The following is an 11,177-nucleotide window of genomic DNA, read 5'->3' as shown; positions in this document are numbered from 1 at the left end:
AAAGGTACCCCTGCCCGAACGGGCCAGTCTTGACAGACTCTAGGGTTGTGCGCCCATCTCACTTAAGAGGCCGGGGGCCAGCGCTGTCCGGAGACACTTTCCGGGTCACGTGGCCAGCGTGACAAAGCTGCATCTGGCGAGCCAGCGCAGCACACGGAAACGCCGTTTACCTTCACACCAATAAGCGGTCCCTATTTATCTACTTGCACCCGGGGGTGCTTTCGAACTGCTAGGTTGGCAGGCGCTGGGACCGAGCAACGGGAGCGTACCCCGCCGTGGGGATTCGAACCGCCAACCTTTCGATCGGCAAGCCCTAGCTGCTGAGACTTTTACCCACAGCGCCACCTGCGTCCCATTAGGAGAAGGAAAAGTCTGATCCTAAAACTCTGCTGCCTTGCAGGATATCTTCAGGAGAAGAAAAGGCTAAGGAGTAAACTCTACAGAAATCCAGAGTGGAGCCCCTAAGGCAGTTGGAGGGGTGAATGGAGTGTTAGGCAAGGGGTGGTACCTCTGGAGGATCATACGTGGTGCTCCTTCTGGCGTAGTTTGTCCACTTTTGGCCCTCACCCTGTCCTCAGCTCTCACCTGTGGCTCTAGAAGCTGTCAGCATGTGACAGCAGTGCTGGGAAGAGGCTTCCGCTAGCCAACTAAAACAGGTGAGTGTAGCCGATGGGCCTCAAACCCTTGGTGAGTTAGGGACTTCCTCTACATGCGAAGATTGAGCATACAAGACCAGTAGTGGGTCCAACAGGCAAGGAGGTGGTTTCTGCATGTGCTGTAGAGGTAACCAAGGGCCAAAGTAGGGCTTGTTAACCTGGGAAGATAGCCCATCTAGGTAGCTTTAAACCTCCACTGTCTTGTGGCTATGGAAAGGCTTCGGGAGTGAACCCCAAGGAAAATCCGTACCTGCTGCCCCACACATCTTCAGGAAAAGATCTGTATGAACCCCTGGGGAAACCTGATGCTCCAGAAGATGTACACTAACCTTCTGCTTCTCAGTGTTTATCACCATCCTTATTTCGTACTGTGGCATCCAAGTACATGGTGATGATACAGAATTGGGTCCAGAGTATGGATTTCAAGTCTGGAAGGGCTTCTTCCCTTCACAGAAGGGACTGAGATCCAGCAGAAGCTACCTTTGTGGTGTAGTGGTTAAGAGCGGTAGTCTCGTAATCTGGGGAACCGGGTTCGCGTCTCCGCTCCTCCACATGCAGCTGCTGGGTGATCTTGGGCTAGTCACACTTCTCTGAAGTCTCTCAGCCCCACTCACCTCACAGAGTGTTTGTTGTGGGGGAGGAAGGGAAAGGAGATTGTTAGCCGCTTTGAGACTCCTTAAAGGGAGTGAAAGGCGGGATATCAAATCCAAACTCTTCTTCTTCTTCTTCTTTGGATTAAGAGAGGGAGGAATTATACACTTGTGGGAAATCTGGACCCAAGCTATAAAGTAAGCCTGAGAAAACTGTGACCCTCCTGTTGCCAGACTCCAGCTCCCATCAGGATGATGGGAGTTGTAGTCCAGGATGATGGGAGTTGGATGATGCTCCAGGATGATGGGAGTTGTAGTCCAACATCTGAAGGTCTGCAGGATTCACACTCGGGTGATACAGGATGAACTTGCAACATAGTAAGAAAGGATGGAACATTCAAGGCCTGGAAACTAGTATGACAATGATTTAGGAAGAAGAAAGCCAATTCTAACAACAAGGCAGGTTGTGTCTAGGACACTGAGTGAAAAGACGGTTATCAGAGTGGGTGCATCAGAGGTAAGAAGAGTCACCCAGTCAGCTTCAATGGCTGAGTTGGGATTCGGATCCTGATCTGCCAGGTCATAGTCCAACATGCTAACCATTAACACCACACTGGCCCTGGGATGTTACCCAATGATTTAGTTGGATATCACACATTTTGTGTAGCTGTGCAAGCAATAATATATCAGAAAGGCTGTGTTGTAGGCCTACTTCTAACAATTAGTGCACCGGAGGGCAAGATTAACGACTTAGTTTATTTGGATAAGATTGGAAGGCTTGCAGTGATGGAGCCATAGAAAGAACAGCTTATGCCATAATGAATGTGTTAGTCTTTTTAGGCGCCACAAGGCTGTGTTCCATTCTTATGTAGCAAACCACAATTCCTTTCTTCGGTCTACTGGCGCCCTCTTGTGGCATCTCTTTCAGATGTTCTCCTCTCTCTACTTTTCTTCACTTTGGGTGCTTCCAATCTGCCAGCATACTGAGCCTTCATCCCAAATTGCTTGGAGGCTGCTGTTACTGACATTATTTTTTTGTATTTTTATTTTTATGTGGAAATTGTTCAGTTTGGTTATGTACTTTTTAATGTGTTTTATATATTTTTATTACGACTTTGCTATGTTTGTAATTATGTAAATCTTTTCATATTGTAAGCCGCCTTGAGCATTGTTTTAACTGTGGAAAAGCGACATACAAATAATCAATCAATCAATCAATCTTTATTACGGTCCAGAGACCCAACAAATCATTACAAAGCAATACACAATTCAGACAGCCTACCTCCAGATTAAACAAGCATTTTGTTCAGACTTAAAGATGGGGATCATTAGTTCTTCCAACCACTGATAAAAACTTTGCCACTGCTAATGTTCTAGTGTTAGTCCGGTCTTCCAGTAGGAACCTGACATAGTGAGCCTCTGATTTTCCTGGGAAAGGTACCAGCAAGGGTAATATCAGTTCAGCCCTGGCTTGCTCGTATTTCGCACAGTGCAGCAAAATATGTTTTATAGAATCGATGTCTTGGGCACACGAGCAAAGTCTGTCCAGGTAGGGAACTCCTCTCAACCTGCCATCCAACACTGCAGAAGGAAAAACATTTAGTCTGGCTTTGGTGAATAACCTTTGGTATTTTAGTACTGTCAGGTTTTTAATGTAAGGTGTTAAAGACATGCCCATATCGAACTCCTACTGCCAATGGACTACAGCAGGGGTCTGCAACCTTTAAGACAAAAAGAGCCACTTGGACCCGTTTCCGAAGGAAAAAAAACTGGGAGCCGCAAAACTCGTCATTATAAAAATATCTTTTTTGTCACTTTTTAAAATTATTTCTTTGTTTGACCCCTCAGAATTACTCCTCCTCATAGAAATAAACGTTAAAATTAACAAGTTACCTTTTTGTGTGTGTGTGTTCTTCACTCCCATTCAAAACAGTGACCAGCGTACATGCCCCTTACAATGTAGCAGGCGGGCGGGAAGGTGACGTCGGGACGGTGCGTGACTAACGCACGCACCGCCCCCATGCAACGTCACAGCCAGTACAGCGCCCGCCACAGTGGGGAGTGTCGGGGTGCACAATGCGCCTCCTCCCCTCGCTAGTATCCGCCCCGGAGCCACAGCAAAGGTGTAAAAATGCCACATGCGGTTCCGGAGCCGCGGGTTGCAGACCCCTGGACTACAGACTTGTGTGATCGAGATCGCAAGTCATGGTGTGTATTATCCCATAATCTTTGCTTTAACATCTTTAGGGCGCCTTCATAACCCAGGTAATAAAGTTGGGGGGGGGCCAATTGGGGCTTTTCTAGCCATGGTTTTCTGCCAATTGCTGACAAACTCCTCAGTGGTCAGGTGTTGATAGAAACCCTTCCCTAGATCAAACACTGCAATCCTGAGCCAATGTTTTAGGGCAACCCACCACGCTTTAGTTGAAATTGGGCATTCACCAGCTCCTAACAGAAGTATGGAGTTGGGGACACAGTTGGGTGCCTGCAGCAGAGGGCGTAGAAATTTTGCCTGAAAGCCATCTAGTTTAGGCAGGTCCCCATTATGCCAGACATTTGCAGCGTACAGGAGTTGGGAAATGGATTTTGCGTTGAAAACCCTTAAGGCTGCTGGAACATACTTTGTGAAAAAGAATCTGAGTATGGCTAGCTTTGTAATCTCCGCCTTTTGAAGGGAGGTTTGCTAGTGGTGCTTCCAAGATCTTGTATGATGGAATGTGAGCCCTAGATAACTGAAGTATTTAATCTGTTCAAGGTTATGGCCATCCAGCGCCCATTTAAACCGGGAGAAGCTTCTTTCGAATACTAAAATTTTTGATTTTTCATAATCAATGGATAAGCCATTTCCAAAACAGTAATCAGAAAACTTCCTCAGTAGATATCCCAAACCCGGTCTGGAACATGAAATGATGGCTGCATCATCCGCATATAACAACAAGGGGGTCCTTCTCATTCCTATTTTTGGAAGGTGTCCGTCTGGGTCCATTAGGCTCACTTCTAGGTCGTTTAAGAATAGGCAAAACAGTGTGGGAGCCATAACACATCCCTGTCTCACCGCCCTAGTAATCTCGGTACTGTTCGATAACTGTCCCTGCCAACCGCATCGGACCTGCAGTTTGGTTCCATTGCACGGGGCTTTTATAAGAAAGAGGAGTCGTTTGTCCTGTAATATCAGATTTAATTTGGACCATAGCTGGGATCTGGGGATGCATACAAATAAAATGATTCTAGATTCAGGTAGGTAGCCGTATTGGTCTGACAGTCGAAATAAATAAAAAAATAAAAAAATTGCCCAGTAGCACCTTAGTTGGTCTCTAAGGTGCTACTGGTCATTTTTTTATTTTTTTCAAATTAAATGATGATGATGATGATTAGATGCTGTCTGCTATTTATTGAGCATTTATTCTGATTTGCTTGCAGGAAGGTTTATTCATTTATTTAAATTGCATTTATATCCTACCTTTTTTTTCTCCAAGGAGCTCAAGCTGGCATACATGGTTCCCCTCCTCCATGCCTATAAATTGGACCACAATGCCTCAAGAATGCCTCCCCCCATATGAACCGACCCAGACCCTGTAATCATCAGCATTCCTTTGTGTACCTCCTCCACGAGATGCCCAGAGGGTGGCAACATGAGAACAGGCCTTTTCTGAGGTGGCTCCCTGCTCTCCCCAGGAACTCATCTGGTGCCTTCATTAAAACTTTAGGCATCCTTAGGAAGGCAAACATTCCTTTTCTCCCAGGTCTTTGGCTAATTAAACAATCTACGAACTTTTAAACTGGGGCGAGGGGTAATTGTTTTTATTTATTTTTATGGAATATATTTTTGTGTTTTCTACAGCAAATCACCCTGTCATCCTCTGATGAAGGGCACTATAGAAATTTAATAAATAATAATAGTAATAGCAGTGCTTTTTTCTAAATAAAATGTTTAGGAGTACTCTTATTTTCCTACTCATATTGAGATACTGCCCCTCAATGAGGCCAAACTGAAGATTCACAAAATGTTTAGGGGTATGCGTACCCCTGCGTCCCTCCAGGAAAAAAAGCACTGAGTAATAGTACCCACAACAACCCTGTGAGGTAGACTGGGCTGAGAGGCAGTGACTGGCGCAAGACTTCATGCCCAAGTAGAGAATTTTGCAAAGGGAATGATTTTTTAAAATGATGTTTTATCCCCCTCCACCCATGTAGACATGGAGAAGTAACAGACTCAGCAGGAAAAAAAAAACATAACAAAAGGCATTGGTGTAATTCACGGGAGGGCTCCCGAAAAACGCTGCACGCTTACTCGGGAGTAAGCCTCACTTAGCACAATGGTGCCTGCTTGGGACTAAGAATGGCAGCAAAGCGAGGCATCCTGTGCCCATTTGCTTTGACTGTATGCTTTCCCTGGATTAAAATTCACAACTCAGCAAAAGCGGCATGGGGTGGAAAAAAGACTCCGCGACCCATTTTGCTCTCCGTCCCCACAGCAAGGGAAGCGCTGCTCGCTGCCCGTCCCTCTTCCCCAGCTCTCAGCCTCCGCGACAGCGCAGCAGCGCTCTACAATGAAGCCCGATTCGAACGCCCTTTGACGCAGGCGCGCTAGGTCCAGCAACTTAAGGGAGAGACCCCCGCCTCCGAAGCATAGAGCTTTTGGTCCTATTGGCTACCAAGCGTTCCAAACCGCCCCGCCCACTCCCCGCGCCAACTCTGATTATTCCCCCGCCCTCTCCTCTCCCGAGTGCTCCTTTACGTCTCTTCCATGAACGATCAGCCCATTGGGGCCGCCGGCCTACGCGCGGGGCGGAGCTCCTGACGACTTCGCGCATCCGCCATTGGTCAGAACGGAAGATACGGGGCTCCGTCATTGGCCCACGGAAGTTCTGTCCGGTTGTATCCCCCCTCTGTGCTTCGTTCTGTGTTTTCCCCAGAGAAGAAAGGCACGTGCAGGAGGCATGTGGCGCCTGGTTCGCTGCAGGATAGTTGTAGGTAGGTTTCCCCGTCGCAGGGCTCCGTCGAAGAAACTCTCGTGGCAGCCTTGGCCGGATCCTGTGCGTATCCGATGCATTTTTCGTAGGTTGACTTCAATGCTGGCTCCACTTATCTTACGGGAAAATTCATTCATTCATTCATTTTTATTGAATTTATATACCGGGCGGATTTAGGTTTGATGAGGCCCTAAGCTACTGAAGGTAATGGGGCCCTTTATATGTCCAGCTGTCCTTCGTTAACAACAAATTGTCGCTGTTTTTTGTTTTTTGAATATATGCTTTATGGTAATTTATGGACCTCCTAGGTATCTAAAGCCATGTTATGTATTTTATCAAAGTAATTGTTGAACCGAAATACAATTAAGAAGAAGTATATTAATAGTGAATTTTGGGGTGGGGGGGGCCAAGAGAGTGGGGCCCTAATTTGTGGAATTTCCAGTGTAGGACTTGATGTGCATTAAGTGTCTATTTCTTCTTTTAGAAGTCGGCTTACCAAAATGACTGAATTTGGAGAGGGCAACAAGCCAGCTTCCTATAAAAGAATAGTTCTCAAGAATGCTTCTGAATACCACTATCTAAAGATCCATTTGTAAGTTCATGCCTTTTTTTCCTTTTGCCCCTTCACCTTGGAAGGATTTGGTGCGGTGTATTCTTTTGTTGATCAATAGGATTTGCTAATAAGACTTATTGCTAACTTACATTTCAGGGAGTTTCAGGAAGCTGACTTTAGCCTAAATGCTGTTGAATTCAAACAACTTATCATCTCTGCTCTGAAACGGCTGCATGGTGAGGTATGTTTGTTGTTTATGTTGACTGTCATTATTCGGAGATGGCATTTCTTCAGCTTCCAAATTATGTATATGTAAATATCACCTTGTTTATTTGGATCCGCTGCATAGAGGAAAGATGGCTTCTGAAGGAGTACAACTATGCACTGTTTGTCTTTATGCTTTTAAAACGAGGTGAAAATAGGCAGCTGTTTCTCCCAACTTTAAAGGGTGAAACATTGCAGTCATAACAAGAGAAGACTATGAAGAGAGTAAGCGATATAAAATATGAATATTCAGCAACTTCATTTTGCAAAGTCTCTGCTTCTTAGTAACAACGTAATATCTTTTCTTTTTAGGTTGGTGCCGCTTTGCTTGTCGATGTGCTGACCTATGAGGAAGAAACATTGTCTGCAGTACTCAGAGTACCTAATGTGTAAGGAACTCTGAATATACATCTTTAGCAAGCGCTATTGGGTGAAAACAAGGCTCTCTAAAATGAAGGGGATGCTCTTTATGTTTAAAGGAGATGTCACAAGCTTGGTTGGTACTGTACAGGCAACTCCTCATTTACGCAGGGGTTGCGTTCTGAGGAACTGTGCACTTCAGCAGTACATGCAAAAGCCCGTCTCCCTCACCCTCTTCTGGTGCCGAAAAATGGTGCTTGCTTCCATGGTTGTGCTTGTGGGGAGTTGCCTGTATGTAGTATTGTTGTTGCTTGGGTGTAGGAGTGTTACTTAATGGTGGTGAAGGTGTAATTTCCTCGTCGTTCCTGCAAGGCCAGGGTTGGAAAAATACTTCCAATTTCAAAATGCCAGTACAGTGGTACCTTGGTTCTCAAACGCTTTGGTACGGAAACAACTTGGAACCCAAACACTTCAAACCCGGAAGTAAGTGTTCCGGTTTGTAAAACTTTTTCAGAAGCCGAACATGCTCCGTTTTCAGTGTTACGCTTCCGATTTGAGTGCCACACTTCCATTTTGAGTGTCACGCTGAGGTCTGTCTGTTTTTGCCGCTCTTTTTTATTTGTTTTTGTGACTGTGTGGAACCCAGTTCAACTACTGATTGATCGATTGTGTGTCTGCAGTACATTGTTTATTGCTTTCATTTTATGGATCAATGGTCTCGTTAGATAGTAAAATTCATGTTAAATTGCTGTTTTAGGAGTTGTTTTTAAAAGTTTGGAACGGATTAATCCATTTTGCATTACTTTCTATGGGAAAGCTCGCCTTGGTTTTGGAATAATAATAATAATAATAATAATAATAATAATAATAATTTATTATTTATTATTTATACCTCACCCATCTTTCTGGGCTTCTCCAGCCACTCTGGGCGGCTTCCAACAAAATATTAAAATACCATAATACATCAAACATTAATGCTTTGGTTTTGGAATGGACTTCCAGAATGGATTAAGTTTGTGAACGAAGGTACCACTGTATGAAATAGCAGCACCAGGCCTACACAATGTTAACCAAAAAACTTGATTTGAGTTACTTGGCAATAGTCAAATGGGTTTCTGACAACCACATACCAATCCTGTGCAAGGTGTTCTCTGCATTCTCCTAAAAAAGAGAAAATTTTCGTTAAATTTGTGTGTGGAAAGATGTGCTTAAAAATTCCAACAACACAGAACTGTGGATCTTGCCTCTCAATGAATGAGACTGAAATCTTAATAGCCTTTTCTGTCATGTTGTTTTGGCACTTGTTTTATGTGAACAAGAATGTCTCTAATTCTGTCGTTTGAACAGTGGCCTCGCAAAGCTGTGGAGTGCTCTGACGCTGTTTGGTTCATATCAGAACAGAAAGTGTGCTTTTAGGGTGATACAGGTAAGAGTTAAGATGCAAGCAATCTGATCCCAGGTTATAAAGTTGCCTAACGGACTGGTCATTTTTTTCAGGATTTACATTTACATTTGAATTTACAAGCTGTACGCCGGCTCCCTCGGCCAATAAAGTGAAATGAGCGCCGCAACCCCAGAGTCGGGCACGACTGGACCTAATGGTCAGGGGTCCCTTTACCTTTACCTATGTCCCTTTGAGTGCAATGGTGATTACTCCCAGATGGATAAAAAATTGCTGCCAAAAGATGTTATGTGATATCCAGTCACAGAAGTCTTATTTCAGTATTGGTTTGTAGTACACACATAGCAAATTGTAGTTAATTGATCTTATTTTCTGAATTTCTCTCGAAAAACCAAAAGTAGCTTACAATAAATACCTCAAGTAAGGAATTTGAAACCCATATGGCTGCTTTTTCATAGCGAAGAGATTAAAATTCATTTTAAGTCCCACACCTGCTTTGATTTTTCCTCTGCGGTTAATAGTCCCAGCTAGCTAAAACACGGCTTTCTGGATGGATGGAGTAATCGATGAGGTATTTGGATCATTGGTTAATACTAATCGATCAGAATTCTCTTTCACACTAATTGGCTAGCCACAGTTGAGTCTCCGCATTATAACTGGCTGATCAAAGTTTATGCCTTAATTCCGTTGTTTATCAAATATTCTTGGTTGTTGCCCTGGAGCTTCCAGATCGTGGAAATCTATGTACCGTACTGTGGTATTCATGTTGGTAAAAGACCATTTCTTTTCAATATGGGATTGTTTAGAAAAGTAAGCTATTCTGTGTATTCTGAGAAAGTGACTTTTCCCCATCATATATTTTTAGTCCTTGCAGGTGCCTAGTGCTGAAAGGTGGAATAGAAATTTAAATAACAAATGCGTAAAAAAAACCTTGTCAAACTTGCTTAGAAGCTGCTCACTCTGAATGTTCACTTCTTGGCTACTGATTTGCTGATATATCATGTTGTGGTTTTATTTTTGCAAGAACACTCCCCATTGCCCTTGGCCCTCTTCTGAATACCAAATAGTTATATAGGCTGTCATCAGCATGTGAAAGTGATTCTTGGTGGCTACAGAACTGAGTGTTCCTGCCCTCCCATGGTCATTGAAATGCCCACTTCCCCCTCACCTCCTAGGCTTATATTTTATTAAATCTGGTTTCCAAGAAGATTAATCAACTTCCATTCTGTTGGCACAAGTTACTCACATTTTGTTTTCTGCAGGAAGAATTTTCCTGTTCTTGTTTTGAAATTCATGTTCCTGTTTGTTCCCCTTCCTAGACTTCTCCGTTTCTTCTTGCGTTAGCTGGGAACAGCAGAGAATTGGTGCTGGATTAAATAAACCGAAAAGGCAACTCGACTCGAGTTTGTGAAAAGCCAGAGCTGTCTTAAGATGCAGGTAGCGTGGCTGAAATGCAGATTTCTATGTGCGAGACTCCAGCGAACTTTCCCAGCACGGCCAGATGTTGCCATTCCACTTGCTCAACCCTCTCTTCATCATTTGCACATACAAGTCGGAGACAAGGCAGAATTAACCAAGACATTTACGCAGGAGGATGTTGTTACCTTTTCGAAGTTAACAGGAGACACAAACCCATTGCATCTGGATGAAGACTATGCAGAGAGCTCAAGATTTGGCAGGAGAGTTGTCCACGGTGTTCTGATCAACGGGCTCATCTCTGCTGTTCTGGGCACTAAGGTGCCTGGGCATGGCTGCGTTTTTCTTTCTCAGGAAATTCATTTCCCATCCCCGTTATATGTCGGAGAAGAGGTCTTAGCTGCAGCGGAAGTGAAGAAACTGAAGAGATGTCTTGCTTATATTTCCGTCTCCTGTACTGTTGTAGAAAGTGGCAAAACAGTGATGGAAGGCACCGTTAAAGTCATGGTGCCAGAGGAACAGAAATCTCAGATCTGACCCCAAGTTGCAGTATATTATTGTAGCTGAGCCCATGAATAGTTTGCGTGGACATACATTTAAATACTTTTCAAGACAATGCCAACTGGGTACATTAATGCAACTGCTTAATGATACACAGAGTACATCTTATACTTATCTATATCTGTAATTGTTGGTGTTTTGTTTTATGGCTCAGAACAGAGAGCTAAATGCAGATTTCCTGCACCAGTGCATCATTCTCACCTACATTTCTGTGGTTTGTGACCATGGCTGGTTTGGATTCCTTTGGACCGTTTGTTGTTCAAAATGGGCTTTTCCTGGTAATGGGTTCATAAACTTTAATAAAGCACAGATCCCATTAGAAAAAAATTCATTCTCTTGTATTCCCATGCATAGTTTGGTGGGTTCCTCCCCCCACCCACAATAAAAATAATTACTTCTAAA

The 11,177-nt window shown here is 43.9% G+C and overlaps 2 protein-coding genes across 4 annotated transcripts; both read left to right on the top strand.

Annotated features, from left to right (window-relative positions):
- The first annotated feature begins 6,134 nt into the window (after window positions 1-6,134).
- On the top strand, window positions 6,135-10,225 carry RPP14 (ribonuclease P/MRP subunit p14). Of its 3 annotated transcripts, none has more exons than XM_053378400.1 (6): window positions 6,135-6,220; window positions 6,704-6,811; window positions 6,929-7,013; window positions 7,349-7,425; window positions 8,744-8,822; window positions 10,118-10,225. In XM_053378400.1, exons 2-6 carry the CDS (start codon window positions 6,720-6,722, stop codon window positions 10,172-10,174), a joined length of 390 nt encoding a protein of 129 aa, XP_053234375.1. In that variant the 5' UTR covers window positions 6,135-6,220; window positions 6,704-6,719; the 3' UTR covers window positions 10,175-10,225. The 3 variants fall into 3 exon arrangements, with proteins under 3 accessions (XP_053234375.1, XP_053234373.1, XP_053234374.1); XM_053378398.1 differs by having other exon boundaries at window positions 6,191-6,304; XM_053378399.1 differs by lacking the exon at window positions 6,135-6,220 and adding an exon at window positions 6,279-6,304 and having other exon boundaries at window positions 6,707-6,811.
- A 4-nt stretch (window positions 10,226-10,229) lies between these two features.
- On the top strand, window positions 10,230-11,177 carry HTD2 (hydroxyacyl-thioester dehydratase type 2). Its single transcript, XM_053378397.1, has one exon. It carries the CDS (start codon window positions 10,230-10,232, stop codon window positions 10,749-10,751), a length of 522 nt encoding a protein of 173 aa, XP_053234372.1. The 3' UTR covers window positions 10,752-11,177.

Source organism: Podarcis raffonei, chromosome 2 (genome assembly GCF_027172205.1).
Source record: "Podarcis raffonei isolate rPodRaf1 chromosome 2, rPodRaf1.pri, whole genome shotgun sequence".
Lineage (NCBI taxonomy): Eukaryota > Metazoa > Chordata > Lepidosauria > Squamata > Lacertidae > Podarcis > Podarcis raffonei.
The sequence above is the reverse complement of the archived record's forward strand: the minus strand, read 5'-3'. Positions and strand labels throughout refer to the sequence as shown.